Source organism: Dermatophagoides pteronyssinus, unplaced genomic scaffold, assembly GCF_027571235.1.
Source record: "Dermatophagoides pteronyssinus isolate colony J.1.1.1.1 unplaced genomic scaffold, Derpt_VIB-CSIC_2022.12 sq0010, whole genome shotgun sequence".
Taxonomy (NCBI): domain Eukaryota; kingdom Metazoa; phylum Arthropoda; class Arachnida; order Sarcoptiformes; family Pyroglyphidae; genus Dermatophagoides; species Dermatophagoides pteronyssinus.
In genome coordinates, this window is record NW_027461534.1 from 424,033 (window position 1) to 450,178 (window position 26,146).

The following is a 26,146-nucleotide window of genomic DNA, read 5'->3' on the forward strand; positions in this document are numbered from 1 at the left end:
CTTGACATGAGTGAGATGCAAAAACCAAAAAAATAAAAACAGAAATTTCAGTACCCAACCACTATCACATCCCAAACTACTAACACATTGTCTACTACATTCAAAATATACTCTAAATAGTTTTGGGCTATATGGGCCAGCAAAAAGAAAAAAAACCAACAACAACAACAACAAACATCACACCCATTTTTTCAAAACATAAAATGAAGAAAAAGAGATGCAGAATTTTTTCGTTTCATGTCCAAACATCTTTTACATTTTTATATCTATGACAAGATTTTTTTTTGTTTTGTTCTGCAACTGGATAGACAAGACAAAAACAAAAATCCATATATTCTGGCCACATATATTTTCATATTCTGTGCCACATATTCTAGATTCTGTGTATGTGCGTGTGTGTGAATATAAATCTATATAACGTTAGTATTAAATGATTCAGAACAAACTACTATATCATTATAACTTGTTATTATTATTGTTATTTGAATGGTTTGGCGCCCAAAATGATTCAATATAGATTGAGAATAAAGTAGGAAGAAAAAACCAACAACTAAAAAAAAATCCAATCCAAAATCATTGGGTGCAATGTAATGTAGTTGAAAACGAAAATGAATTGGTGTATATAAATGATAATGATGATGATGATGGTAGCATTGGTGATTGTAACACGTTTATGATTTTAATGTAATGTACAAAAAAAAACTTTGATTCAATTCAATAGTGTTTCAGTGAAAGAATTTTTTCTTTTGAAAGCTAAATAGAATGGGAAAAGAATTTTTTTTTTTTTGATCAAAATGGTGGTGGTACGGATAGCGGTAATTCTATGATGATATCTAGGTTGGTTGGCCCATGCACACAACATACACATTCTGTTAACATATACAGTCTTGTTTCCAGAATCGAAAAGGAAAGAATCGAAAAGAAAAGAATTTTGTTCGAAGCTTGCGCCATTCATCACCAAAAACAACAAATAAAATAAATGTCCAGAATATATATGGAATGATATCATTGTTAGTCAAAGAAAGAAGAAGAAGAGAGAAAAAACAAGGAAAATGAGACAAAAAAGAATTATATTCTGTTTTTCCGTAACATACACACACACAAGCTAAACGTCGAGCCAAAAACTTTACTTTTTTTTCCATTTTCAGTCGATTCACAACAACCTACAAATACGCATCGCCCAAACAATTCACCATTTACATCAATATAGTCACACAAACGAACAAACAAAAAACATAGATTCAAACATCATTATGGAATCCATGTGTGTGTGCGTGTGCATTGTATGAAAAAAAAACGATTCTAGTCTAGATCGACTTGGTCGAGAAAATAAAAAATAACCAAACAAGCAAAGTGAAAAACTTTTTTGCATTCTTTATTCTATTTCTTATTTTTTTTATATTTGATTTCTTCTTTCTGAACAAAAGAAATCAAATAAATAAAAAAAAACAGTGGCTATCTTTTTCATTTTTTTTCGGTAAAAAACACACACAGAAAAGTTTTTAAACATCAACCGATGCTACTGCTCATTTATAGAATATATTTTTCATTATTATTATTCTGTTCCAATACAGCCGACAATGACGACGTCGACAACGACGTCGATTATAATGATGATGATTATTATGATTATCATGAACAACAACAACAACAACAACAACCACATCAACAATATGAACAAAGATCAATTTCCAAGTTTCAGAAATGATCCATTTAAATGAAAAAAAAGAAGAAAAAAAATTATTTAGTGTTGTGTGTAACGATGCATTCATTCGACGACAATAATCTTTATCAAAAGTTGATGAAAATGAATTTTAACTGAGTTTTTGCCATTTTCTTGCATTTCCTTCTGTTATGTCATCAATTTTTGTTTCTCTACTGCTGCTGCTATTGAATTTGAATTGTTTGTTCCATTTGGAAATTTCTCTTTTGTTCGTTTGTTTCGGTTGATTATTTGTCATCATCATCATCATTTGGATTCAACAATCGAATGAAGAAAACAAAAAAATTCCAAATTCAATTCAACAATCAAAAGAATTCACAACAACAACAACAACAAAAGTCAAAAGTGTTTTGTTTTGTGAATTTTGTGGTTTAGGTTTTTTCCATTCTTTCATTCTCTTTGACTTTTTTTTTCATTTTGGTTTATGTGTGACAAATTTATTCCAGAAATTTTATCGTTATATAATCCTCTTCTCTACATTCTGCATTTAAGTTGCTTTTTGTTTTTCAATCAATTTGGTGCGCACAAAATTTCAATTTTCATAAAAATTCATTCATTCATTCAGTCAACAACAACAACAACAGCAAAAAAAAGCCAAAACAAAACATCAATGTCCGATCGACTGAAAACTTTAATCTTTTTTTTTTTTGACTTCTTTACTGATTTTATTTTTCTTGTTCACTTTTTCAACACATTTTCTCAACATATAATGTTTTAGTGAATGCTAAATCAACTGGACATAATTCAAAAGAAAAACAAAACAACAAAAACAAAAAAACAAACACAACAGGAATCAAAACAAACATCTAGTTGAAAATGCCTATATATATTCTATGTTTTTTATTGTTCAGGAAAAGAAACATTCAAATTTTACGGTGTTTTCAACAGCAACTAATGCTTGATGGTATTCAAAGCGAAAATTCTGTTGTGAATATTCTGTGAATTTTGTGTGTGTGTGTGTGTGTTTTACCATTTCCTACATGTAATCAAAATATTTAGTGTGCTGTAAAATAAAATGAGATAAAGATGTTTCAAAGCCATCAAAATAAAATGAAATTAAAATGAGTTGAACATCAGTAAAGTTCATCAGTAAATTAATAGATATTTTATTTTTATAACCAAAAAAATAAAATTTCTCGGTGATAACCATTATGTAATGAAAAATAACAATGACAGCAACGAAACAAAACAAAATTCCAAAATTCATAACAAGCAAATAGGAATGAACAAAAGAAAAAAAAAGAATTCCGTTTATAATTCAATTATTCAAACACAAGGCAAAACAAAACAAAACAAAACAAAAATGAATGAATAAATGAATTTGCATCTTTCAATCGTGTGTCTCTCATTAACATAATAATAGATTTTATAAATTTTTTTTGTTGGACTTATTTATAATTCATTTGTATGATTTATTTTATGGTTTTGGTTTTGTTGTGTTTTCTTTTTCCAAAATTCTGGATATTTTTATTCTGGTTCTGTGTTTGTTGAAATTATGAATTTTTTTTTGGGGGGATTTTCAATGAATAAATTTCAATTTTTCGTGATTTTTGGCAATTCAAATTGATGAATTGATTATCATTGATTATGACACCATTCATGATTTAGATAACCAAAAAAATAAATCAGCACGCAACAAAAACAAGGTCAAATTTCCTTGTCACGTTTTTTTTTATTCATTCACATTCATTCAAAAAAGGAAATAAAGGATTTATTATCCATTATTGAATGATAATAAATCCAAAATGTATTTAATCAAAAATATAATGGAAATAAGCTACACCAACAACGATAATAGGGAAAAAATTCTATAAATTTCAGGAATCTGTTTGCCAAACGAAAAACAACAACAATCAAATTGATTAATCCAAACATGTTTATGACTGAAATGAAAAGATTATCATATGATTATATTGATAATGATGATAATAATGATGACAACTAATGTGACATAATAACAAAAAAAATCATCTAAAAATGAATATAATTGTATATAATGATTGTCAACATTATCGACAACAAAATAAACAAAAACAACAACGATCAAATTGTCATTCAAGATCATATTCCACCACCACCATAGATGTATTCGATTCAAAAATGTTTACCAATTTCAATGATAATAATGATAATGATGATGATGATGATAATAGACAAAAACTATTATCATCATCATCATCATCATCATCATCAACATCGACATCATCGACATATAACCGATTACAATTATATTCAATCATTTATATAATAATAATCATATTATTAGCTAATATTAATCAAAATAATTGTTTAACAATATCGGCTTTTGTAACAATAACAACCGCTGTATCGATTGTACAAATACCACGAACAACATCTACACAAACATTATTACAATTATATCCGGATACATATAAAAATTATGATGAATTATTTGATTGGTCATCATCATCATCATCATCATCATCATCGATAAAAACAACATCAACATCCGATAATGAATTTGATAATGATCGCTTTAATCAAGATATACAAATATTAAATACATTACAACAATTACATAATATAAGCGCAATATTAAAATTTATTGATTTAACAAATAATTTTACAAATAATGATCTAATCAATTGTAGACGTGTTTCATTGAATCAATTAAATTTTACAATTTTAAATAATTTTGATTCAAATCAAAAACAATCATCATCATCCGCATCCGAATCATCATCATCAAATAATGTTTATAATCGTTTTGATCAACAAGCCGATATTGCCATACGTACATCACATTTTTTATCAAATTTATTTAGTTTTAAAAATTTACGTGAAAATGTTTCATTACATTATTTAATAACAAATAAAGATTTTTATTGGTCATTATTATTAGCTAATTTACAAAGTGATACGAAAATATTTGGAGCTGGTCTTTCATTTTCAAATAAATTCCTTGATGAAATATTACCAAATTTTAAACATTTTACTCCATTTATTTATCGTGATGAACATTCAAAACATTCTAATAATACTATTCGTATGAATCTTTTTAATCATAAACATCAACAACAACAACAGCAACAATATTCATCATCATCAACAACAAATGATCAAGAATATTTTCAATCAGAATGGTATTGGAAATTTGCCTATTCCAATTATCGACAAGAAATTTTAGATGAATGGCAATCATCATCATCATTACTATCAACATCATCATCATCATCATTATTGCCAACACAACAACAACAACATCATTTGAATCAACAACAACAACAACAATCGAATAATAATAATAATCTAAATATTGCATACAATAGAATGGGTATTTGGTCAAGTCCATATCTTGACTGTGGTATAACAAAAACATGGCTCATTAGTTACATAGTGCCTTTCTATGGAATCATTGATGATTCACCAATTTTAATGTAAGTTATAAATTTTAGCAAAACAGTAGCATCATTTTTTTTATTATTTGTTCAAATTAATGAACGAGAACCAGAGAAGAAAAAAAAATGAACCATTTACCGAGAAAAAAAAACCTAACAGATAATTCAATAGAATATAGAAACTTTAATGAGAAATGAATCGAATGAAACAAAAGAAAAAAAAAAAAAAGTAAAACTTTCGTAAAACAAACGAAAATCATAATTGAAAATGAAGATGATGAGCTCTTTTTTTGGTGTAGTTGTCGTCCGCTTTCATTCAATCATTTGTTCATTGTTTTATTCTGTTTTCTATTGTACTGATTGGGGGAAAAAAAGTTAAAAGAATAGGAAATGACGAGAGCGAGAAAGATGAAAAAAAGAATAATTTAAATAAATTCTATGGAACAAAAAAAAATAAACTTTCAAGAATTTTTCATTTTTCTCCCCCCATCCATTGTCAAATGTTTATGTCTACTATATGTCTATTTTTCCATATCGACAATAGTTCCGACACACACACACACACACACATCCAATTGTTTTGTTCATTCATATTAGCTATTAGTCAATTGGTTTTTTTATACTTGTTTGTCTTTGTATTTCAATGTTTTTTTTCTCGCTAAAATTCAATTGAAATTCAAATAAAAATTGACGATATTTTTTTTCCTCAACAACAGCAACAAAAACAAACTTATTAGATTTGATTCGACTAATAATGTCGATATTGTTGAAGAAAGGTCCAATCTAATTCTCCATCTCATATCATATCTAAAAATAATTTTGCAAGAAAATTCCAGGTAAATAAATTAGTGTTGAAAAAGTAATCATTATTTTATTCACAATATACCAATGTTGTTATTTTCAAAAAATAAATAAAAATATACGAAATTTCTCATCATTCTTTTTCACAAGAAATGAAAAAAAATATCTTAGAAATTCTTAGAATCTTTCAATATAATATTATTCTACCTCCCTCTCCCTCTCCCACTATCCCACTATTTATGTCTGTCAATGCAGGTGTTTGTTATCAAGCCGTTTAGTTTCATCTCTCTTACTCATTTATTTGTCATAAATTTTTCATTCAACAACAATATACAAAATAACGTAATTATGATAATAATGATAAAAATTTGGAGAGAAAAAAAATCATTATTATTGACATTACATAATGAATAATGACATTATTCAAAGCAAAAAATATTATATAACATCATCATTATCATCAAAATTCAAATTGATTAATTTTCATTTATGCAGCGATTCTATTTCCTTTTCTTGTTAATGTTTTTGTTGATGGTTTTCAAAATAGAAAAAAAAACAAACAAACAAATCATCTCTTCAGTTTTTTCTTCATTAGTAGATTGATGATCGTTTATCATTGAAGAAATCAGATTGAAATAATAAACCGATATAGAAGGTGAAGAGAATCTTTTTTTTTTCTCCCATAGACCTTAATTAATGGCGTAGGCGTATAGTGTTTGCATTAACTATGCTTATCATATAGGAATTCAATTTGCAGTTTTAGATTCAATATTTTCCTCCCCCTATTCATTCATCCTTTTTCAAAAATTTTAAATTAGTTTTTTCTTTAAGAAAAAAAACTAAGTTCACAATTAAAATCCACTTGAATGTTTTTTTTTCTGCTGTTGTTTAGCTTTTGTTATCCAAGTATACAAAAAAAAAGAAAAAGAAAAAAAGAAAATCGATCCTATTCAAATCAAACAATTATTTAACGATGAATAAATTTCGCTATTTTCTTCTTCTTCTTCTTCTTTCTTTTTATGACACACTTTTGAGAGGAAGATCAATTTCATTTGCATTTTTATTTTTGAATAACGAATTCTGTTATATTCTTCTTCTTCTTCTTCACCATTCATTCCTTCTTTCTTTTTTTAATTTTCTTTACCAAAAAAAAACACAAGAAAAAAATGACGTTAATGTCAAAAAATACACCTGCTTCATGAAATAAAAAAAAACTAAAACTGAAACAGGATAAAAATATTTCAATTTTGAAACAAACAAGCTACTTATATATAATAAGAAGGAACAAGTTTTAAAACCGATCCAAATTCAATCAACTATATTTCTATTTTGGCCGGTTTTCTTTTTTTTCTTGTCCACGAATATATTTTAATGTCTTTTTTGTTTTGTTTTCCAAACATGTCATTTTATCATGATTTTATTATACAGTTGTTCATCCTTCTCTCTCTCTCTCTATCTCGTTCTATACGTTCACGCACGCATACAAGAATACAAACAAAATGAAAAAAAATAAAGATAAAGAAAATGAAAATCTAATTCTGTGTGTGTTTCAGATGATGTTTTCATTTCTGGGTTTTTTCTTTCATTATTATTATTGTTTTTTTTTAGTCGTCTTGTTTCATCACCCGCCTATACGAAGAAAACAGAGAATCATCATCATCACCATCGTCATTAAGATTCTTTCTCTGTTCGGCTTTTTTATTTTGCTTTAGTTTTTCTTCTTTTTCTATATTTTCTCTCTTTTATTCATTCAATTCACATCCATAAAGATCATCATTATCCATTGATTTTTATGAGAGAAACAAAAAAAGTGAATTAACTGAAATGAAATGATAATGATAATAAAATCTTTTCGGTTATGATTATGATTTTGATCAATCACATATAATAATGATTACCAGTAGAAATCAAAATTATCAAAAATCAAAATTGAAAAGCAAAAGATTTTTCATTTTTTTTTCAAATGAATCAAAAACAAGATTATAATCTTTGATGCTGGTTTCAGGAGCATTTTCATCATTTGAAAATGATTCTGTTTTCAATCAAAAATTACCGTCAGAAAATCATTTCAGGCCAGACAAAAAAAAAGAGAGAACAAAAATCTATTAAAATGAACAAAATATGTAATGTAAAAAGGAGCCAGGAGAAAGGTTAAAAATTTTTTCAACAAAAAAAGAAAAGAAAATTCATTTTTTATTCCAGCATGTTTTCGGGAAGTTTCTATTTTGCTGAAAAACTTGAAGAAAATGAATTATTTACAGAAAACGAACAAAGTAACAAGAAGAAGAAGAAGAAAAAGTAGACAAAATTCATTAAAAATTATTATATGGATTCTGTGTTCGGGTGTTGATATACAATTTGAAATTTAGTTTTTGGTACGAAAAAACTAAATTTATATTTTTATTTTTTCGATAAGAATTGATGAGAAAAAAAACATGGAGAATTTTTTTTTTTTTGTTCAATTCTTTTAATTCTTGCAATCATATGATAGCATGTTTGTTTCATTTTGTTCAAGAAAGGAAATGAAAAAAACATTAAACAGAATGGAATAGGAAAAAAATAAAGAATTCGGGATCAAAATAATGAAAAAAAAGTGATTAAAAAACAAATACAAACCTATAGATAGATAGATGAGATGAATTCTTTTATTCGCAAACCAATTAAGCCTTAAACTGAACAGAGAGAGAACAAGAAAAGAAAATGAGAAATTCAAACAAATAAAATTTCTAAAAGAATTTTACTAGGAGAAAGAAAGAAAGAAAGAATAAAGTTATTCGTGAACAGAATTAAATAAGAAATAGATACTTATAAGGAAGATATATGATTGGAAATTAGGAAACTTTATTAAAATCGAGCAAAAAAAAAAACTGCTGAATGTTGAACGGGTTTTTGTTGTTGTTGCTTTGAGAAAGTGAGAGAGAGAGAGAGAAGGAACAAAAAAAAGTTATCATCCATATTAAATTACTAAATGATGACGATTCACAGAATAATTTCTTTTTTTTCAATGACGTTTGTTTGCTGTTTTTTTCTGTTGATAATATCAGAAAATAATTCCATAGAATCAACCAAACAATGGTGAAGCCATATGATAATAATTTCATTCCAAAAAAAAGAAACAAAAAATGTTTCAGGAAAAAACACCTTTTTTGTTTCCTATAAACATTCTTGAACAAAATGTTTAAAAGTTTCGAGAAAGTACAATTACAAATTTAAAATTATTTATGATTTTAATGCTAAAAATAACCAAAAGTTTGTCACACACATACAAAAAAATGACAATTTGATTCGAATTTCTTTTGAAAAAAAATGCTAAAAATTTTCAATTTCAAGCCAATCATCATCATCACCATTCTATGTCTATATTAAATTTTGTTTCTAATTTTTCATTTCCATTTCCCATCACATCATTCGATTCCTTTTTAAACAAAAAAAAAAATCCCTGCTAATCATCAAACGAATAATATCATCATCATCATCATCATGTTGGAAAAATCAACATTATTGATTTATCAATCAAATCACAAAAAAATACCAGTGGTTTAGTATTTGTCAGCATAAATTTAAAAAAAATCGACATGGATCAATGTTCCAATTCGAATTCATTTTTTTCCGATACGCACAAGTGCCATACACCATCCACTCAGGTTTGTTTTTTTTTCGTTTTTCTATTTGAAATAAATAAAAAATAAATAAAAAATTCTATCAAGAAAGGCGCCAAGTTATTTGCGATTAAAAATTCAAGTATCGTTTATTTGGATTCTTTCTTTCTTTTTTTTCAAATTTAATTTCTTATCATCATTTTTTTTTTTACTGAATTGACTTTTGATTTTGTTTTGATTTTTGTTTTTTTTTTCATTCCTTTCCTATTTTCTGTTCAACAAAAAAAAAAAAAAAAAAAATTCGTTTCCCCTTGAACAAATCATGATTTATTTTGATTTGATTGAATCATGATCGATTCAGAAATTGAGAAAAAATTCCCAAAACTGCAATTCGGACAAGTTGATTTTTTTTATACTGTTGTTGATGATGCCGCGCTTCTCAGTTTATTATTATTTGCTACATTTTAATTTCTATGTGTTAAAAAATAAAATAAGTGTGATTATCGATTTTTGTTCTGCAGCTTTTTCCCTTACACAATGTTGATTCAATCTATTGATTTTTTTTCCTCTCTTTCTCTCTCTCTCTTGCTCCATTCGTCAACTCCCGAATGAAAATAAATTCATTCAATTCAAACTTGATATCATCATTATTTATTCATGATCAAAATCAACAACAACAACAACAACAACAACAAAAATTTTCCAAACCGACAAACATTTTCATCTTCTTCCTCATTGAATATTGTGTGTGAAATTTGGATTTTTCTTTTCGTATTTTCCACTGTGTTGTTGTCATAAACATTTGTGTGTGCGTTTGTGTAAATTTGAATTTAAATAATATGAATATTATTTTTGAATAAAATTCAATCATCATCATCATCATCATTTATATCGAATATTGATTTTTTTGGTAATATTAGTGCCAGAAAATATCCGGTATTGGATTTCGTAGCGGATCTTATATATGTAAATGTCGACAAGGATATTATTATCCAAATTCAAGTAGTTTTGGTATTACATCATCATCATTATCATCATCAATAACATTATCATCATCCGCATCATCTCCATCATCATCATCATCATTATTTAGAAATATTTCCGGACAATTAATGTCATCAACATCAGTGTTTGATGTTGATCAAAATAGTAATAATGGTTTAATTCATCATTATTATCAACATAATAGCAATAATCATCAGTTGATTAATTTTTTTAGTGGTAAGTTATTATTATTTACTAAAATAAACAAACAAACAACCAAACAATTCAATGGCAATATACTTGCTTTTCACTGATCAGTTGAATGAAGAAAAAAAAAATCTTCAAAATTCAGCAACACAGAACCAAGGAAGAAAAAAAAAAGTTTTCTGAACATAATTGTTCATTCGTCATCTTTTTCTACCAAACAACAACAACTACAAAAAAAAAATTATTGAAATGAATAGAAACCTATTTTTCAACCATTTTGGACTACTTGGTCGAGAATTTTTAGTTTTTGGTTTTTATTTTTATAAACCATACTTTTATTTATGTCTGTGTGTGTGTGTGTGTGCAATGAATGACAACTGGAACACAAAAGTAAAAATATTCGTGCCTAGAATTTTTCTCAACACACACACACACACAATTCATTTATAGAGGAGAAAATGCCAGAATAGAAGAATGTATTGTATTGTTTGTGTTCTTCACATCGTCAAATTTTTTTAATGACAAGTTTGTATTATGGTTATATCACCACTAATAACAAATATAAATTGTCCCCTAACGACAAATTATTATTATTATTATTTTTTAAAAAAAGCAAAAGAATTGAAGAATACATATGAAATATATTATTATTATTATTATTGTTGTTGTTTTTTCCCATTTTCTCTCCATAGCTATAATCCGAGGATGTATGTTGTTTTTTGTTTAGTTTTCCTCTTCTTTTTTCTTCTTTAATGAAAATTGATTTTTTATTAGTTTTTTGTTTTCACTCACTCTCTGTCTCTCTCTTTTGAAACAAATTGATTTGTTGTTGTTGTTGTTTTTGTTGATGAATGATGACGTGCACGTATGTGTATGTCTATATATGATACTGGCGATAGAATTTGACAGAATTTCGTTTTCATTTTTAATCATCTCATTTTTTCTTTCCCTCTTATTTTTCATTATAAGGTCGTGATATTGAGCAAGCATTTATTGAAACAATCATTGGTCCGATTGAAAATCGACAACAATATTTTTATCCACATAGTTTTATTTGTTTACCATGTGAACCTGGTTGTCGTGATTGTGATGATGATCAACCTTGTTTCATAAAATTTGATCAAACATTTCGTATTATTGTATTAATATTACAAATATTTTGTATTATAATTGTTATAATAATTTCTTTACTTACATTTCGTCTTCGTTATACAAAGGTATGTTTTATTTGCCAATCCATTAAATGAATTCCTGTGTATTTCCATTTCAATTATATTTTCAATTAATTCATTTTCTTTCTATTTCGTACAAAATTAAAAAAAAAAATCATTAACGTCATTGTCAGAGAGTTGCCAGTTCACGGTGGTTAATGTTGGAAACATTATTGCTTGGAGCCATTTTATTATATTTAACGGTAAATTTTTTTTTTATTATTTCTAAAAATAATTATTCTCGCACACAATCCATAACAATAAAATCAATTTATAAAATAATGATGATAATAATTAATATTGACACTTTATTCATTGAAACTTACTACTCGTGAATTCAATTCTTATATATGGATAATTCGATTATCATCGATCTATCGATCGATTGTCGATCAATGAAAATCACACCAAAATACATTACTAATCAATAAAATTATTTGTTTAATCCAATGAAATTTCTTATTTATTTTCATTTTTCTCTTTCCATTCTTTTCTTTCATTTTAACCATCAATTATATAGATTATAATACGTTATTATGAATCAAGTACAATAACTTGTTTTCTTGAACCTTGGTTTCGTGAAATTGGTTTTGCATTTTTTTATGGTTCAATTGTTATTAAAGTATATAGAATATATGCTGAATTTCAAACAAGAAAAGCACATCGTGTATGCGTACAGGATAAAGATTTATTAAAATATTTATTCGGTATTGTATTAATAGTATTTGGTTATATGTCTGCATGGACAGCATTATTTATTGATGGTATTGAAAATTTTCGTAGTGTCAATCTATTTGGTAATTCATTTAATTTTACATCAAGAAATATACTTGATGAAAAATATGCTAATAATGGACTAAAATTTTATGTTTGTCGAAAATTGGCCTGGGATTATGTTACCGAAATAGGTATGTATTGTCCGAAAAACAAACAAACAAACAAAACTTGACCGAAGCGAAGCAGAAAAAACTCCCCCACAAACAAACTGAAAAAATTGTAATGAAAAACAAAACAAACCAATATTTCATGAATGATGTTAAAAATGAAAAAAGAAATTTGTAAAAAAGTTTTTATACAATCAACGATTTATAACTATTTATAACAAAGAATAATAATAACCGCAGCATTAATAGTTTCGATAATAATAATAATTTTCATTTATTATTAATGTTAATGATGATCATTATATTTATAAACATCAACAACAATCAGATTTTTAATAAAGAAAAGTAACCCCGATTCATGCTCTCTCCATCTCTTTATTACTTGTTTCAATATTGCTAATAATTTTTTTCCCATTTTCAATCTATTTTCAATTTGTTTTAAAAAAAATTTAGGTGAAATACTATTTCTATTAAGTGGTGTTTATCTTACCTATCGAATAAGAAATGCTAAAAAAGAAATTTATAAAGAAAAACTTACCCTTACGATTTCAATTCTATTGGAAACGATTGTATCATTTTTTACCTATGTAATTAAACATGCATTCTGGTCACATCCAAGTTTACATCCAGATCATCTATTATTATTATATGCAATTAGATGTCAGGTAACAATTACAACAACAATTATAATGTTATTTATGCCTAAAGTAAGTGAAAAATATTACTAAATAATTTATTTTTTACATAATTCATATTGATTGATTTTGTTATTGTTTTTTTTGTTTGGTATTTGATCGGTATAATAGTTTTTCTATAAAAAACCAAAACGTCATCCACATCATAGATCTCGTTATTTATCATCGGCTGAAGTATCGGATATGATGCCCGATTCATTACATTCAGCTATATTATCAAATGGTGAAATTGATATTGGTGAAATTAACCTTTCCGATATGGACCCTGAAGATATTCGTGTAAGTGTTTTGTTTTTCTTATTTGTTCATTCCAGAAAAAAAACAATACCATGCTGTGCTAAATTGATATTGAGATTAATGTGATTGTTTTTTGCATCTCTTTATCCACTTTATTTGAATTTGAATCGTAGGCCGAATTACGAAGAGTTTATACACAACTTCAGGTATTAAAAAATAAATCAATACGAAAAGATAATCCACATATTAGTAAACGTCGTGGTGGTCGTAAATCACATCGTCGTTTTTCATTACAACCATTCCATCATAAACATAAACATGATCAAGAAGTAACCGAAATATCTAAAACACCAGAAGAATCAACAGCATCGATTGATGGTAATACATCTTGTATGCCAGATGGACCATCAATTGGTTGTGGTGGTGGTGGTGGTGGCCAGTGTATGGTCAGTGTTTCAAAAAATATTTCTGGAACTGGACCTGGATGTCAAACTAGTGGAAACAACAGTAGTAATAGTAACACTAATAACAACAACAACAACAATGATCATCACCATCATCAACAACAACAACAACAACAATATCATTATCATCAACATCATCATCATTCACATCATCGTTGCGATATTAATGATCATCATCATAATGTTAATAATACAACATGTATAACACCAAGTATAACACCAACACCATCTCAACAAACAACAACAACATCAACAATGAATAAATCTTATTCGCACAAATCATATTCATAATTAATTAATTAATTAACACCTATGCATGCATATATGGTTCATTTGCATTGTAAAAAAAATGGCAAAAATCCATTCAATTGTGATATATAATTTAAAAGTTTTAAAACAAGCAGAAAAATTTAATTTTAAACAAACAGAAAAAAAGAAAGAAAATTATATGAATAATTAACCCAAAAAAAAAGAATAATTAACTCCCTTATTTTTACTCATCATCATTATCATCATCATATAATGATTTTGTTGCCAATTTCCTGCCAAAATAATAATAAATAAAAACAATAAATGTTTGTTTTTTTTCATTATCATCTTCATCATCCATCCACAGTGTTAATATGATTTTTCATCAAAAAATGGAAAATAAATTATTAAAAATTTCATTTTTCTCTTTACATTCATTGATTCTTTCTATAAGCAAAAAAAAAATCTTATGTACAGATTCTTTTTCCTGCAACTGAAATTTCGTTTTTTTTTCTTCTTCTTCTTCTGTTGGTTTTTCACAGTCAACATCAATATTATCCTCAAGCTATATAAATATAATAGGTCAAATTGAATAGAGATCATTCATTCATGTGATATATTCGTGGCCAACATTAGAAATATAATCATTTTACCATCAACATCATCATTTTCTTGCATCTTCTAATCGGATGTTTCTCTCTTTCTCAACATTCTTATTGTTCATTCATTTTGTTCCATGAGAAAAAAAAATTCTCTATGTGTTTTTCTTTTGCGTGATTCAAATGTATTGAATCACGAAAAAAAAGGCCAAAAATAAAAAAAAAAGAAATAAAGATCACTAATACAATTGAGCCAAACCATTGGAAAAAAAACGAAGCAAAACAAAACAAAAAACAAAACAAAAAATCCATCATCATAATGAATTTGAATGGAAATGAAAAATTTTCTGGCAATGTTTTTTCATTCTTCTTCTTCTTGCATTTGACTATTACATTTTATTCATTCAACAACATCGAAAAAATTCTGTTTGATTTTAGGTTTTTCATTCAATCATTTTATTTTTAACATTTTGTTTTTGAAATGAAAAAAATACCCCCAAAACAAAATTAAACAAAACGAAAAAACAAAATTTTTTTTCAAATTTCAAGCGAAAAAACAAAAATGAACAGGATAAATATGGAAACAAAACAAAAAAATTTGATAATAGAATTTTTGTTTTGTTTTGTTTTTGTTTTTTTGGAAAACATCAACATTTACTTAATTTTATTTCAATTTACATCATTCATTCACATCATTTTCAAATATTTTCAGTTTTCAGCTTAACTAAGCTTAGTTTGGGTTTATTTTTATTTTTGTTTATAACAATTTTTTTATTTTTATTTGGATGACATTTGCTTTTGTCATGCTCATTTGAATTTGGTTTTTTTTGTATATACGTGTGTGTGGATGGAATTACATTGGATTTTTGTTGGATCGGGGTTAAATTTTCATTTTTTTAAAAAAAAGTACAGTGAAGGGGAAAAAATTTGTCTGATAGAAAAAAAAGTCAATGGGAAAAAAACGATAACGGCAAAAGGATTGAGCTGTTGCTAACAGCCATTTTGCATTGCAAGAATTTCAAGAATACACCGACATCCTAAATCCAATTAGATATTATTCTTGTTTTGTTGTTGTTTTGTTTTGTTTGTCGGCCAGTAAAAAAAAAATTTGAAAAAAAACATAATTAACACGGTTAAACGATAAATTAATAGAAACGAAACGAAACAAAACAGGACAAGATATGAAATTAATTTTGGAAAAAAGGAATAATAAAATAATGTGAAAATGAAAGAAAAAATGTTTGATTTTCTTTTTTTTTTTGCAAATCGATTTGTTGGGTAAACAAAAAAAAAAAACACTGTTCGAATATTGAATGAATATTCTGTTTAGATAAATTCGGGAAAGAGAAAATACAATAAAATTCAATGAAGCAAATAAAAACAAATACAGAATGGGAAAACAAAAAGTTTTTAAAGAATTTTCTTTTTAGCAAAAAAAAAATGGAAGCTTTTTAGGAGAAAAAAAAAACATTTTAAATTTTTAACTAATTTGAAAAAAGTCAGTCAATTCGTATCTGTGTGTGTGTGTGTGGGTGCAATATTGATTTGAATATTTTGAAGTGATACGTGTATTCATGGAAATTTTTGTTTTGTTTTGCCTGACAAAAAAAGTGCTGAAATAATGAAATTCATTCGTTGTTGTTGATGTTTGATTGATTTTTTTCACAATTTTTTTTGCCATTATCGTCAAATTTAAATATATTTTGAAGAAAACAAAAATTATTTATCACATTTGAAAGAAAGAAAAAAGAAAAAGAAAAAATTGAATGCATTGACAGCTGAAATGATCATCAAATGATACATAAAGAATTTAAAGTTTTTGTTTTGTGTTTGTTTTGTATTATCAGTTTTGTTTCATGAAGAAGAAGAAAAAAAAATACATAGAAAAGAATTTAAGGTATTATAAAGGATAAATAACAATTTGCAGGTATAAATTGGAATTATTTTTGTTTTTTCTGTTGCTGATGAACAAATAAAATATAAATATAAAAAAAATTGTTGAACATGTTTCATTTTTTTCAAAAGGATAATTGCATCAAATTATGATAGATAGATAGAATATAAAACAAAACGAGAAAGAGTGAAAGTGAAAAAAAAACAGAGTTTTGTAGATTCCCTAATTAACATTTACAATTTTGTCTGATGTCAGATGTCATTGATACATTTGATTTCGGTCCGTATATATTGCCATCAGTAAATATTTGATGAATACTGTTTATTGTTGTTGTTGTTGTCTTTCTTCTTCTAATTCGGTTCACCAATGAAATCTATATGTAACTTTAAATTTATTCATTTCATGCGGTATAAATGCAATTGAACCATTTTTTATCAATATCCTTAAACTTGATTTATATTTTTTATCAATTTCTAATAATATTTCAATAATACGATTTTTATATTGTAATGTTGCAATTAATAATGAATCAGGTATTGTTGATGGATTTGTACTGTAAATAAAATCTGAACCATCAAAACATTGTGATATTGTTGTTGGACGTGTTGGATGAAGAAAACGTTCGGATAATTGTAGATTATTATCACCATCATTATTATTATTACTAATAACATTGTTGGAATCATTATTATTTGTTTGTTCACTGAAAACATTAATCGATTCATGTGATGTACGTATATGTAGATAATGTTCATCTAAACATAAATCATTTTCAACAGAATTCTAATAATGAAATAAAAAAAAAGAATTTTCGTTAATAAATAAAATAAATAAAATTGATGAAAATGTACTTACCAGATTGAAAAAGAATGGATTAATCAATAATGATCGAATATTTTGTATATGTCTAATATCACTACCTTCAATAATGAATTCATTATTTTTATTTAAACAATATGTTAATGTTTGTTTAGGACCAAATAACATTGAATCAATACGATGATTTAATAATACAGTATCTGAACCAAATACATGTGAATCCCAGCAAATATTTTGTATTGGTTCATTATAATTTTGAATATTATTATTATTAATATTACGATCGATTATCATTCGTATATCATTCATTGTTGTTGTTGTTAACATTGTTGTCGTTATACGATTATCATCATCTGATTGTTCTAAATTATTGCTTGTTGTATGATGATTATTATTATGATATAAATCATTACTACCATTGCCATCAATATTATTATTATCACCAATATTATTATTATCGCCGTTATTATTATTATTGTTGTTGTTATTATTACCACCAACTATAATTTGATGTTCATTGAGCATACATGACATGACTGTTGCACCAAGTGTATAGATACAAATTTTTAGATCAGAATTACGATTAAATAAAATAAATTGTCTTAATGGACGTTCATGACAATTTTGTGATGGTTTGACTAGAATTTCTTCAATCGAAATTATTTGATTATTGTGTAACATAATTAACGTGTTGTTGATTTTTTTTTGCCAAAATTCGTATACAAATGATGTTGGTAAATCTTGCTGCTAATTAAAAGATAATAAAGAAAAAAAAATTACAATTAGTAACGAATATATCCATCAAATGTTCATTGATGAGCATAACAAAAACAAAAAAAAAAATAAATTGGGTGACAAAATTACCGTCAAAAACATTTACAGCATTGTTTTTATTTATACTTTTTAATTCTTTGAATTACAAAGAAAAAAAAGGGGCATAAAAATTTTTTTGACAATATTTCGAAATCGATTGGTCAATAACAATAACAACAACAACAAAAATCTATGTATCGATTGATAATAATAAATCAAAAAACAGCCCACGAGGAACACAATCAAATGAAGGGAGAAAACAAACAAAAAAACAATCATTTATTTAAAAAAAAGAGAGATAAATTGACTGTCGTAAGAATTTGATGATAATTTTTTTGTTTTTAGATTTCATAGGGATGAAAAAATTTTCATCATCCGTTTTTTTTTCTTTCTTCTTTATTCAATCATTTTCATAACAAATTTCTCTTTTTTTAAATTTCAAGATTAAAAACTTATTGTTGTTGTTGTTGTTTTGCGACGAAATATTTCTTCTTCATTTTTTTTTCTCGTAAACATTTGAAAAACAAAAAATTTCCCAAAACAAGACTTTCTCTCAATTTGTTTTATTTATACTTTTTTTTCAATTTTTTTTCTGCTTCTGCTGAGTTTCAAATTGGCAGAAAGAAAATCTGATCCAACAACAACAACAACAACAACAAACAAACGTATTTGATGCAAAAAGGCAATAACCCAGGATTCAATTTTGGATCTATTCAGATAGGACGAATTTGTTGAATTTTTTTTTTTTTTGTTGTTGAAAGAAAACCGAGTTATTCCTGTATATCGGATTCAGCGAATAAAATGAATCAATTTTTTTTTTTGCATTATTCGAATAAAATTTCCATGATTTTTTACAGTATTTCTACCGTTGATATTCATGGACTAACATTGCCATTTTTTTCAAAATGACCCATACATTCAAAATAATGAATTATTTTTGATTAGAATTTTGGATTTTCAAAGATAATCAGATACTATTTTCAGATACGGATTCCAATATGAATAGTTTGTGTATTCAATTTTTTTTTGACAAAGCCGGTTCGTAGTTGATGAACAATTCAAGACAGTATACTCACTGAGACAATATACACATTATTGTATATTGTGGAAGCGCGCGCTCAAAGAATATATATATTTGATGATGGTGATGGTGATCCATTGAAGCTTTTGTTTCGTTATGCGTGTACAAGTGTTAAAGTCTCAATTCAAACATAACCGTCTGTATGTTGCTATAATCGTCGCCGTAATGACGGATCTGAATACACACACACACACATGGACGAACAACTCGTTCTTGTTCTTATTCACACAAACATAAAAGTTGTTGTCCGAATAGAAACGATGATATGAATAAAGGAAAAAAAATTATTCAACGAATTGGCCGATTGACCGACCGAACATTGACTATAGCTACCATTTTGTGATCGGTTTCTATTATCATTATTATCATCTTATACTCTACCAAAACAAAACAAAACAAAAAAATAAACATCAAATCTATTGTTTATTGATTCTTTTTAAAAGTTTTTGTTGTATTGTGTAACAACAACAACAACAACAACAAAAATGTCATCAATGTCGGATGAATCAGATTTCATTGATAATGAATCTGATTTTGAAGATGAAACTTTTGGTGGTCCTAAAACTAAACCTACAAATGGTAATAAAAAACCAAAACAACAACAACAACAACAAAATGGTAAACAAAAAAAACGTCCAAGTATTGAACGTATCTATCAGAAAAAAACACAATTAGAACATATTCTATTAAGACCGGATACATATATTGGTTCAGTTGAAAAAGAAACAAAGGTTTGTAATAATTTTCAAAATCAAATGGTTGAAAAATTTTAATAAATAAATTTTTTTGTTCCTGACAAAATTCTCTTTAGCAAATGTGGGTATGGGATAAAGATGAAGATAAAATGGTATTTCGTGAAATTACCTATGTACCGGGATTGTATAAAATATTTGATGAAATACTTGTAAATGCTGCTGATAATAAACAAAGAGATAAATCAATGAATTGTATACGAATCGATATTGATGCGTAAGTTTTTTTATCTGATTTTTTTTATTATAATGATAAAAAATCAATCGTTGATTTTGTTTGTTTGTTAAATGGTAGCGATAACAACGAAATAATCATTTATAATAATGGTAAAGGAATTCCTGTTATTGAACATAAAACAGAAAAATGTTATGTACCAACATTAATATTTGGTCATCTATTAACATCATCCAATTATAATGATGAAGAAAAAAAAGTTGTCGGTGGTCGTAATGGTTTTGGCGCCAAATTATGTAATATTTTTAGTAAAAAATTTAAAGTAGAAACTTCATGCAAAGAATATCATAAATCATTTTTACAAATTTGGAATGATAATATGAAAGATACTAAAGAACCGAAAATTGGTACAAATGCATCCGAAGATTTTACACGTATTACATTTCAACCGGATTTATCTAAATTTAAAATGGATTTTCTTGATAAGGATATTGTTTCATTATTTTCAAGACGTGCATATGATGTTGCTGGTACAACACGTGGTGTAAAAGTATATCTTAATGGAAAAAAATTACCAATCAGTGGTTTTAAAGAATATGTAGAACTTTTTGCTAAAGATCGACAAGATGATATTGGTAATACTATTAAAGTTGTCCATGAAGTTGTTAACGATCGATGGGAGATAGCAGCTACTGTTAGTGATCGAGGATTTCAACAAATCAGTTTTGTCAATAGTATTGCAACAACACGTGGTGGTAAACATGTTGATCATGTTTCCGATCAAATTGTTAATAAAGTGACCGATGTTATTAAAAAGAAAAATAAGGTTGGCGTCACTGTAAAACCATTCCAAATTCGTAATCATCTTTGGGTATTTGTCAATTGTTTAATTGAAAATCCTACATTCGATTCACAAACCAAAGAAACTATGACATTACAAGTGAAAAGTTTTGGATCAACCTGTTCACCAACTGATAAATTTTTTAATAATGTTTTCAAAGTCGGTATTGTTGAAGCAGTTTTATCATGGGCCAAATTCAAAGCTCAAAATGAGCTATCAAAAAAATGTCATGCAAAAAAACATGCAAAGCTTACTGGTATCCCTAAACTGGAGGATGCAAACGATGCTGGAACTAAAAACTCAATCGATTGTACACTAATTCTAACTGAAGGTGATTCTGCCAAATCTCTTGTTGTTGCTGGATTAGGTGTAGTTGGTCGTGATAAATTTGGAGTATTTCCACTTCGAGGTAAAATGCTCAATGTACGTGAAGCATCACATAAACAGATTGTAGAGAATGCAGAAATCAATAACATTATCAAAATTCTTGGTCTTCAATACAAAAAACAATATCAAACAATCGATGATCTCAAAACACTTCGTTATGGCAAATTGATGATAATGACCGATCAGGATCAAGATGGTTCACACATTAAAGGATTATTGATCAATTTTATTCACCATAATTGGCCATCATTGTTGAAATTGAACTTTTTAGAACAGTTTATCACGCCAATTGTAAAAGCATCCAAAGGTAATGAAGTTCATTCATTTTATAGTTTACCCGAATTTGAAGAATGGAAAAAATCAAATCCAAATTGGCGTAATTACAAAATAAAGTACTACAAAGGTAATGAATGATTCATTATCGAAAACTAATATAATCCAAAAATAAATTAATTTTTCTTCACATCTAGGTTTGGGTACTTCAACTTCAGCTGAAGCAAAAGAATATTTCACTGATATGGATAGAAATCGTATAAAATTTCATTATGCTGGCCATGATGATGATCATTTTGTTCAATTAGCTTTTAGTAAGAAAATGGTTGAACAACGTAAAGAATGGCTTACAAATTCATTAGAGGAACGAAAACGTCGACGAGAATTAGGATTACCTGAAATGTACCTATATGAAAAGAATACTCGAAACATAACATATAAAGATTTTGTCAACAAAGAATTAATCCTATTCAGTAATATGGATAATGAACGTTCTATTCCTTCGTTGGTGGATGGATTGAAACCTGGCCAACGTAAAGTGTTATTTACTTGTTTCAAACGTAATGATAAACGTGAAGTTAAAGTGGCTCAATTAGCCGGTTCGGTCGGCGAACATAGTGCTTATCATCATGGTGAAGTATCACTTATGTCGACAATCATAAATTTGGCACAAAATTTTGTCGGAAGTAACAATATTAACTTATTGTTACCGATTGGTCAATTCGGTACACGACTTCAAGGTGGCAAAGATGCTGCCAGTCCTCGTTATATATTCACCATGCTTAATACTGTAGCAAGGAAATTATTTCCACAATTAGATGATCCATTATTGAATTATCTTTATGATGATAATCTAAAAATTGAACCAGAATACTATGTTCCAATTATTCCAATGGTTTTGGTCAATGGAGCCGAAGGTATTGGAACTGGTTGGAGTACAAAAATTCCCAATTATAATCCAAGGGAAATTGTTGAAAATATTAAACGTTTAATGCATGGACGAGAAATTCGACCAATGAAACCATGGTTCAAAGGATTTACTGGCACAATCGAACAGATTGATACACAACGATTTGTGATAAACGGCGAGGCAGCTATATTGGAAAATGGCCGATCATTTGAAATTACGGAACTACCGATTCGTGTATGGACACAAACATATAAAGAAACAGTATTAGAACCAATGTTGAATGGTACAGAAAAAACACCACCATTCATACAGGATTATAAAGAATATCATACAGATGCAACTGTTAAGTTTGTTGTTACATTATCAGAGGAAAATCTACAGAAAGCATTAAATAGCGGACTACATAAAACATTCAAAATTCAAACATCAATGTCGACAACAACCATGGTATTATTTGATCATCTTGGTTGTTTGAAAAAATACGAAACACCTGAAGAAATTTTACAAGAATTCTTCCCTGTTCGTCTTGAATACTATGCTAAACGTAAAGCTTATTATGAAGGTATTTTAGAAGCTGAAGCATTAAAACTTGAAAATCAAGCTAGATTCATTTTGGAAAAAAATGATCGTGTTTTAGTGATGGAAAATATTAAAAAGAAAGATTTCATTGCTACACTTGTCAAACGAAATTATGATTCGGATCCTGTGAAAGCATGGAAGAAAAAGAATGCCGATAAAGAAGAAGATTCTGATGAAGAATCGGATGATGATGGTGCTGAATATTCAGATAAACGATATAATTTTGATTATCTTATCGATATGAGTATGCGTAGTATGTTACGTGAAAAAGTTGAAGAATTATTAAAACAACGTGATCAAAAGAAACAAGAATTAGAAAAACTACGATTATCAACACCGGAAGATCTTTGGGAAGAAGATTTACGACAATTTATTGATGAATTAGATCGTGTTGAACAATTTGAACGTGAACAAATGGAATCGGGTAATAGTTTAAAAATGAAAATGAAAAATTCTTCAAAAGTATCATCACGTCCAATCAAAAAACAAATCTATAATAATGCTTTAAATGATTATAAACCATCACCGGATGGTGAACGTATAGTGCCCAAAATTGATACAGATTTGTTACGAAAAACAAATTTAATAATGAATAAAAAGAATAATATAGCCAATAATGTTGAAAAATTATCTAACCAAGATAAACCGATAGATAATGTTAATGAAATTGCTACAACAACAAACAATATTATGGTTATTGATTCGGAAAGTGAAGATGAATACATTCCATTAGCACAACGTATTGGTGTATCACCTGAATTAGTTGATAAGAAAAAATCATTAATAACTAAACAATGTAAAGATGAAAATGATCCACCAATTATATTGCCAAAATCAAAAAAATCATCTAATAATAAAAAATCAAAAGAAAATGGTGATGCATCAAAACCATCAACAAAATCGAAAACAAAATCAAATAAAAAGAAAGGTCGAAATCCATGGTCAGATGATGATCTTTCTGATGATGATGATAATAATGATATAGAATTAGATTTCGATGATGATGATGATGATTTTGATTTGAATGTTCAACAGCCAAAACCAAAGAAATCTAAACCAGAAATGACGACAAAAATCAGTAATGATATAGTAAAGCCAACTATAGCTTCAACTCAACCAATTTCCACTCGACCACCGAAAACATTTGCCGATAGTGAAGAAGAAGATGAATTACTTACACCAGTTATACAACAGGAACAGAAAAAAACAAGTGAAGAATTATTTGATTCGATATTTACATCATCTTTCGCATCATCAACATCTACACCTGAACCATCTAAATCAACAAATGGAACTATAAAGTCTACCATAATAGAATCGAATGATAAAAATGATAGACTTTTTGATGACGATGATGATGATGATATTTTTCAAAATGATAAACGAGATGATTTTGTCAATGCAGTAACAACGGTGGAAACATTAAAAACAACAAAAACAGTTAAGAAAACAACAAAGAAAGAAAAATTACCAATCGATGAAGATAATCATGACAAGAAAGATGATTCGGATAGTTCGGATTTTATTTTATCAGCTGCACCAAAGAAAACTAAAACAAAAAAAGCAGCTATTACGGGTGGAAATAAATCAACGGCACCTAAAAAAACAGCAGCTAAATCAAAAAAGAAGAAACGAATTTCAGATTCTGAATCGGATAATTTTGATGATGATGATGATGATGATGATTTCAAAACATCAAAAAAGGTTTGTTATAATTAAAAAAATTCTGATACTAAAAACTTCATTATAATTCATTTTTTTTCATTTGCAGAAAACCAAAAAGAAAAAAATAATAGAAATCGATGAATCATTTAATAATGAAATTCCACCAGAATTTCTAACAAAAACTGGCCGTATACGACAACCAGTCAACTATAATTATGATCATTCATCCGATGAAGAATATTGAATCAATCATATTATGCAAGCCGATTCGATACATCTTTTTTTTGATTTAATACTATAAGAACATCTTAAACATTTTATTTATTATGACATTATCTTTATGATTTTTTTAATCGTTTTTCTTTTTCATTTATCTTATAATTTTCTTTCTCAAGAATTATTTTGAAACATTGAATAAAATTCTACTTACATTACATAATCGATTGTTTTTTTCGATAGTTGGTTGAATTTCGAACATTTTGTTCGACAAATCGAATCAGTTCGAAAATCGGTGATCACTTCCAGTTTACTGTCAAAAGTATTTCATGATGAAAGGTAAAAATATGAATGATTGTAATTCAAATTTGCAAGAGCAAAATTATTTACAACCCGAGAAAATCAATAATTTGATGGTCGAATCAGAATGTAAAGAATTATTTATTGATAATCATCAATTGACGGAAGCATTCAATGATCCTTTGAAACGTTTAGAATGTTTGGAACAATCTGTTCAGATGGCTCGTAATAATTTAGAAGTAATGTTCAAAACACTTGCAATTAAAACACATATCATTCAACAAAAATTAATGAGAATGAAGACAGCACTTGAAACCATTGACAAATACGACAATGGTGATGATAATTACGACAGTAATAATCAAAGTAATCGATCTAATACTTTGCGAAAGTTATTCCAAACTAGAAATCAATTTCAAGCTCTTAAGT

At 27.1% G+C, this 26,146-nt stretch overlaps 3 protein-coding genes across 6 annotated transcripts; 2 read left to right on the forward strand and 1 right to left on the reverse strand.

Moving 5' to 3' along the window:
- The first annotated feature begins 1,090 nt into the window (after positions 1-1,090).
- Positions 1,091-14,832, forward strand: smog (G-protein coupled receptor 158 smog). Its single transcript, XM_027344473.2, has 9 exons — positions 1,091-5,121; positions 9,419-9,527; positions 10,403-10,703; positions 11,643-11,890; positions 12,019-12,087; positions 12,405-12,792; positions 13,222-13,475; positions 13,575-13,742; positions 13,874-14,832. The coding sequence occupies exons 1-9, from the start codon at positions 3,701-3,703 to the stop codon at positions 14,453-14,455; spliced, it is 3,540 nt and encodes a 1,179-aa protein (XP_027200274.2). The 5' UTR covers positions 1,091-3,700; the 3' UTR covers positions 14,456-14,832.
- A 924-nt stretch (positions 14,833-15,756) lies between these two features.
- On the reverse strand, positions 15,757-26,142 carry LOC113794394 (uncharacterized). Of its 4 annotated transcripts, none has more exons than XM_075821442.1 (3): positions 25,632-26,142; positions 17,762-18,469; positions 15,757-17,689 (listed from the first exon to the last, which is right to left on the reverse strand). In XM_075821442.1, the coding sequence occupies exons 1-3, from the start codon at positions 25,677-25,679 to the stop codon at positions 17,267-17,269; spliced, it is 1,179 nt and encodes a 392-aa protein (XP_075677557.1). In that variant the 5' UTR covers positions 25,680-26,142; the 3' UTR covers positions 15,757-17,266. The 4 variants fall into 4 exon arrangements, with proteins under 4 accessions (XP_075677557.1, XP_075677556.1, XP_027200318.2 ...); XM_075821441.1 differs by having other exon boundaries at positions 17,762-18,472; positions 25,632-26,140; XM_027344517.2 differs by lacking the exon at positions 25,632-26,142 and adding an exon at positions 18,590-19,195.
- LOC113794353 (DNA topoisomerase 2-alpha-like) lies at positions 19,790-25,640 on the forward strand. Its single transcript, XM_027344472.2, has 5 exons — positions 19,790-20,350; positions 20,431-20,588; positions 20,667-22,177; positions 22,245-25,240; positions 25,308-25,640. Exons 1-5 carry the CDS (start codon positions 20,105-20,107, stop codon positions 25,443-25,445), a joined length of 5,049 nt encoding a protein of 1,682 aa, XP_027200273.2. The 5' UTR covers positions 19,790-20,104; the 3' UTR covers positions 25,446-25,640.
- Positions 26,143-26,146: the final 4 nt, after the last annotated feature.

Bases quoted from the DNA above. Each gene is read 5' to 3' on its own strand.
- smog (XM_027344473.2), top strand. From the start codon at position 3,701: ATGAATATAATTGTATATAATGATTGTCAACATTATCGACAACAAAAT. The intron at 12,793-13,221 runs GTATGTATTGTC...AAAAAAATTTAG, and splicing joins GGATTATGTTACCGAAATAG to GTGAAATACTATTTCTATTA. The intron at 13,743-13,873 runs GTAAGTGTTTTG...TTTGAATCGTAG, and splicing joins TGGACCCTGAAGATATTCGT to GCCGAATTACGAAGAGTTTA.
- LOC113794353 (XM_027344472.2), top strand. From the start codon at position 20,105: ATGTCATCAATGTCGGATGAATCAGATTTCATTGATAATGAATCTGAT. The intron at 22,178-22,244 runs GTAATGAATGAT...CTTCACATCTAG, and splicing joins CAAAATAAAGTACTACAAAG to GTTTGGGTACTTCAACTTCA. The intron at 25,241-25,307 runs GTTTGTTATAAT...TTTCATTTGCAG, and splicing joins ATTTCAAAACATCAAAAAAG to AAAACCAAAAAGAAAAAAAT.
- LOC113794394 (XM_075821441.1), bottom strand. From the start codon at position 25,679: ATGTTCGAAATTCAACCAACTATCGAAAAAAACAATCGATTATGTAAT. The intron at 18,473-25,631 runs GTAAGTAGAATT...TCTTTTAATTAG, and splicing joins AAAACAATCGATTATGTAAT to CAGCAAGATTTACCAACATC. The intron at 17,690-17,761 runs GTAAGTACATTT...TTTCATTATTAG, and splicing joins ATCCATTCTTTTTCAATCTG to AATTCTGTTGAAAATGATTT.